Source organism: Rhagoletis zephyria, unplaced genomic scaffold, assembly GCF_001687245.7.
Source record: "Rhagoletis zephyria isolate East Lansing unplaced genomic scaffold, Rhagoletis_zephyria_1.1 Rzeph_scaffold_02922, whole genome shotgun sequence".
NCBI classification, from domain to species: domain Eukaryota; kingdom Metazoa; phylum Arthropoda; class Insecta; order Diptera; family Tephritidae; genus Rhagoletis; species Rhagoletis zephyria.
In genome coordinates, this window is record NW_016160006.1 from 47,212 (window position 1) to 53,041 (window position 5,830).

Genomic DNA, 5,830 nt, shown 5'->3' on the forward strand with positions numbered 1-5,830 from the left:
GAGGCAACTTATTCTGGTAGATCGGTTTCATCGACATCTTCAACAACACATTGATAATTCTTTTTGTTGAAGAGAACGGTTTCCGCGCAAAATTGACTGCCATGTAAATTGTTGACCGTAGGATTGTCTTCCTCACCGGAATCTTCATCAGTGACATCATCATTACTGAATATTTTCGCTCGTCGTCTTCGCACTCTACTCTTTACATACTTTATTTCCACTTAAAGGAAACACTTTTGTTTCAGTTTTAAAAATTCACAAAAGGTTTTATACTCACAACTTCGAGTTCATAGGTACATACATAGGGATATGTATATGTATTTATATACAGAGTTTAACAAACGGATTTAAACCTCGTATGGATTTCAACTATTTGAGAATGGCGCGTGCGCGTAGACCGGCGTTAATAGCTGAACTGCTGTGTCGCTGATTTGGCGCAATGATGGGAAGCGGCCGTGAGCGCTCGTTAATCATTTTTTCGGAGTTCACTTGACACCGCTGCGCCCAACGGATGCGCGCACGGTCGCTGAGCTCGCTGAGCGTCTCCTGCAGGGTTTTCAGGGCGCGGATCGTGTTGCCAAGGACACGATGGGTGGAGCGGCCCTGGTAATTGGCCGTTTGTAGGCCGTGGGGGTACGCGCGATCGTTCGTCGTGTGGTCTTCTTTCGCGTCGGTTGCAGCGCCTGGTTGGGCGGCTTCTTCTGCGCCTTTTTCTGCCCACATTTATTCGGCTGTGCTCTCCGCTTGACACTCCTTGGGGCCTTTGTGGCCGATGATCGATGCTTGTACCTCTGTTCCCTTGGGCCCGTGCGCTCATGGTTCTTGGCTGCCACATGCAGCAGCGTGTGTTACGCTAGCCCGCGGTTCTTGCAGCTGCCTGGCCAGTCAAACCCCCACGGTGAGCCCAAGGCAGTTGATGCAGTAACCCCGTGCGCGGGCTTCTCCCAACAATTGTGGCGGCTTCATCGCCTTCAAGGCCGGGCACGTTCGCAAGGCGTGGTACCGGTGGCAGAGCCGGCATTGCAGGCAGTTACCCGTCTCCGCCGTTGGAGCCAGGCCTGCCTTCCGTGATGCCATGATGTCTTCGATCTGCGAAACTTCTTTGATCACGACGAGGTTGCCCGGCAGAGGCTCGCGTTGTGGGGTTTTCCACTTGTATCTCTTCTGAAGATCTTTCACTGCAGATTCCCACAAGCCGCCCATGTGGGGGCGCTGGGTAGTATATATTGCCAGTTGATGCCTTGAGGAGCATATTTTTTGACAACGTCCGCAGAACATTCGTTAAGGAATTTAACGAAGTCGCGTTCTGTAGCGCGCTGGGCGCCTATGAACGTTTTTCTATTGTCGCTCATCATTTTTGAGGGGAAACCTCGTCTGCCAACGAAGCGGGGGAATGCGAGATGCACGGCCTTTGTGGAAAAACAGACAAAAACTGCAACGTATCCCTTGATAAAGATGGCAGATCTTAGCACCGGTGCTTTAATTTGGAATGGCCCTGCAAAATGTACTCCCGTTGTAAAAGAGGGGAGTGAGAAACTGAAGCGCTCAAGGGGTTGAACGGCCATTATTTGGGTGCGTGTTTGTTGCTTGTAGGGCGTGCACACTTTGCATTGAAAAATGCATTTTTTAATTAGAAGTTTGGTACGTAGTACTCTTACCTTACCATTTGGAGCATTAACCGTGCTTCTGCGTGAAGAAGCAGCGAGTGTACAAACTCCAAGTACAGCTGGCATAACCTCGATACGGTAGGGAAAATTATTGGGTGCCTTTCATTATAGCTCAACGTGGAATGTGCTAATCGGCCGTTAACCCGTAGAAGTCCGCCTTTTTCCAATGAAGGATTGAGAACAAGAAGAGGTTTTTTTGTTAATTGGCTTTTTATATTGAAAATCGCTTTTTTCTCTTGGGAAAAGTCGTAATTGCGCTGCGTTGATAAGACGTATTTTTGCATATTGAAATTCGTTATGTGTCAGATGTGGATTAGTGATTATAGCTAACCCCTTTAATTTATGGCGTGGATTATTCACGAAGCGGAACATGTAAGCAGTCACGCGGAGTGCTCGAGAGAAAGAAAAAAGCGATCAAGAAAATCGACCTCTTCTTCGAGCGCGTGATATACCTCCACCTTGCGCTTTTCTGGTGGAGATGCACTGCATGCTTTTGACCTTAGCCATGCATCCATATGGCAAGAGAGCCATTTTGGTCCGTGCCACCAGAGTGGGGAATTTGACAAGTCCTGCGGTTTGCACCCACGGGTGCCTAGGTCGGCTGGATTGTCTTGGCTGGCAACATGGCGCCATGTACCGGTTGGAATATATTCCCGGATTTGGGAGGTACGATTGGATACATATGTCTTCAATTTACAAGGTGAGCATAATAATGTGTTGCACGATTCAAATCTTAGCTGTTTTCAAACAGTTGCGACCAGTTTTGCGAGTAAAACTGCACCACAAAGCTATAGGCGTGGCAAGCTTACCGTCTTCAATGGTGCGACTTTGCTTTTTGCAACCAAGAGAGTGGAATATCTTTGATTGTTAGCATCTACGCGGATATAAATCGCAGGCAATATGCGAGGCATCGCAAAACCCGTGGATTTGGGTATCTTGCCCCGGAGTGAAATTAACCCATCGAGGGATTTCGATGTGGCAGATGGCTGGCAGATTTTCTGCGAACTGTTCCCATTTTGCTAAGGCTATGGGTTTGGCACATTCGTCCCAATCAATGTCAACCAGCCAAAGTTCTTGAATCAGAATCTTTGCTTGAATCATCATTGGCGACAGCCATCCTGCCGGGTCAAAAAGTTTTGCGACAGAGTATAAGATTTGTCGCTTTGTGACGGCAGTCGATGTCGATGCAGGCAGAATGGTGTAGGAAAATTTATCTGTGAGTGCGTTCTATTGTATACCAAGAGTTTGGTTGTGGATGCGCTCTCAAATTTCAAAAAGTTGGAATCGAGAAGATCCTCCTTTGGAAATTTTTTAAAATGGCCAGATGATTGGCCCTTAGTTTCCTGAGTATGAAACCAGCTGACTGCGCTTTGATCACTTGAACAAGTGATTCATTGGCGTTGTCAATATCATGACTTCAGGATAGGATGTCACCCACATACATTTCGGTTTTAAGTATGGTGGTAGCCACGGATAGCGATGTATGGTGCACAATTAACACCGAAAGTTACGGTTTTAAGATTATAATCATGGATGAGTATTTGACGATACATTTTTTCAATGTCTCCGTTGAACACGAATCTGTGCGTTCGCCACTGCAGCATGAGAAACATGAGATCTGGTTGGAGTGTGGGACCAGTGCGCAACACTTCATTCTGGGATTTTCTTGAACCAGATGTTTGTGAGGCGTTGAATACCACGCGAACTTTGGTGGTCACCTTATCTGGTTTGACGACCGCATGATGTGGCAAGTAGAACGAGAAGTATTTGCCATTAGATGTTATCTCGCATGACTTCGTGTGCTCCATATGACCGAGGTGGAGATATTCTTGCAACACATTATTTTACATTGTGCCTAAGTCTCCTTTTTTCTGCAGCGATCGCTCCATACTGAAAAACTGCTGGAGTGAAGCAGACCGAGAGTGGCCTAGAGACAGCTTTTTTGGAAATTCTTCCTTGAATGGAAGTCGCACAATGTATCCACCATTTGGGGCACGAGTCGTTTTTGTAGCATATATATGCTCACATGCCCGATGTTCAGGTGAAATTTGTGAAGGTTGTGGAATCTCCTCGTCTTCCCAAAACTTTCGAAGCTGAGAGCTTAGAATTGAATTCGAGCACTCTTCTACTTGTGTCGAGAATGACACCACAATTTCGGTTATTGGACCACAGAGAATCCAGCCAACTATTGTTTTTCGCGCAAGTATAGTGTCGCAAATCTTTTTTATACCTTCCAGCAGGATTTGTGGAAGTATATCGCTGCCGATTACCATATTAGTTTGATCTGGTATGTGGCAACTTGGATCATCAAGTTCAAGCATCTTGAATCGCTTCCAGTTTTCACGTCTAATGGTAAATGTGGGCATGTGCCTCGTGAGCTGAGGTATCACAATAGCCTGTGTATTTATCCGTTGCATGGTTTTGGGTACAACCAATGTTAGTGTAATGCACGTGTCCACCTATGCCGGAAATTTCGAAATTGGAATGTTCAGTCTTTCGACTACTTCGTATCTTGAAGTCAGAAAATCATCCATTTGTGACCATGAGGGTAAATCTCTTCGTGAGGAGAGGGATTGTTCCCGAAGTAACAATGTGGCTTCGCGCAATTTGGATGATCATATGTACACCAATATGGGATCCCAACTGTCTGTCTGGACGTCTTGGGAATTAAGAACTGACAGACAGTTTTTAATTGTCGTTTGCAGCCTTTGAAGTTGCTCGCTATTCTCGGATTGAATAGTGGGCAAAGTCATTACAATTTTAATCTGGTTGTCAAATAGGTTACGTTTGTTTTCGTATCGTGACCGTAAAGTTGCCTAGGCCAGCTCGAAGTTATCATCGCTTAGCGGATATTGCTTGACGATGGAGCAAGCTTTTCCTTGAGTTTTTTATCGGGGGTGATACAATTTTTGAGCACGGGAGAGCTTCGGGTGGTTGATGTACAAAGCTGTGAAGATGTCATGAAAAGCGGACCATTCTTCGCAACCGCCGTAAAATGTCTCCGTGTTACAAGATGTGACTTGATATATACGTTTGCCTCTGCCTCTGAGGTGTGTTCTACGCGGGGTGGTGGACTCGGTGCGGCGATTGCTCTAATCAACGACAGTTGATCGGCAATTTTGGCCTTGGTCACCTCATATAATTCAAGGCCAGTGCCTTCTACTGAATTCTTAAAGTTTTAGGATAGGCTGTCATCTGGCTTTGAAAATACCAAATCGTAAGCGGACTGAAGCCGTGCCCAACAATCATCTAGTGATTTATCTTTTATCATGAGATAGGATTCAGTGTGGTCTTGGATTGGTATATCACTGAATTCTGCAGAGTATCTCATGATACTGTCACTTTCCGCTATAAACTTTTGAGCAGATGGGTCAAAAGTTTTAGAATTCGGGCGCGGTGAGGGTTCCCTCTTACCGCCGCTGGCTTCTTGTGAAGCACCTTTTGACTTTGTGTCCTTTTCAGAAACGTTTCGTGGACTGTGTCCAAGTGGCATTTTAAATGCTGTGGAAGGTCACATGTATATAAATTAAAAGAAGCTTTAATTAAAATTAGCTGAGTACCACCCAGTTATAGTTCGCAAGAAATTAGAAAAATATGTGCCAAACGAGAAAAAATTGCACTTTGTGCCACAGAAAATCAGGAAAAAAATTTTTAGATTTTGTGGCGGTGTTTGTGTTTTTGTTTCTTGCAAATTACGTGAAATTATATTTGCTTTAATCTTTGGTTCAGCACTTTTTATAACGGAAAACGGAGCGTCCCAGTTAAATCCGCGGAATATGGATTTGAAAAATTTCAGTAAGAGAAATAAAAACAACAGACACTTTTCACTGTTATATACGTGGTGGAAATATACGTATAAATATTTAGTGTATGTAAATAACATATAAATACTGCAAAAGTATTGGTTATTTATCACTATCTAGACAAATCGTCGCCTGGGTAAAAGATGGTGTCGTATGTTAATTTCAGCAGCTTGTGGGAAATCGCGATTGAAGTTTGGAATGCAATTTCTCAAAAACGCGAGGATAGATTTTCTCCAAAGTCTCTGAAAAAGTTACTAGTTCACAAAATTCTTAAATTATTTAATTTCTAATGTTTATTGTTAATTAATTTTGAGTTTACGAACGATTTTCTTTAGTCTAATTTTGTCGTAAGCGTCATTT

The 5,830-nt window shown here is 44.2% G+C and overlaps 1 protein-coding gene across 1 annotated transcript; it reads right to left on the bottom strand.

The window, feature by feature from the left end:
* Positions 1–3,118: 3,118 nt before the first annotated feature.
* Positions 3,119–3,475, bottom strand: LOC108368027 (uncharacterized). The gene has a single exon (XM_017622766.1). The coding sequence runs from the start codon at positions 3,473–3,475 to the stop codon at positions 3,119–3,121; it is 357 nt and encodes a 118-aa protein (XP_017478255.1).
* Between the last annotated feature and the right edge of the window lie 2,355 nt (positions 3,476–5,830).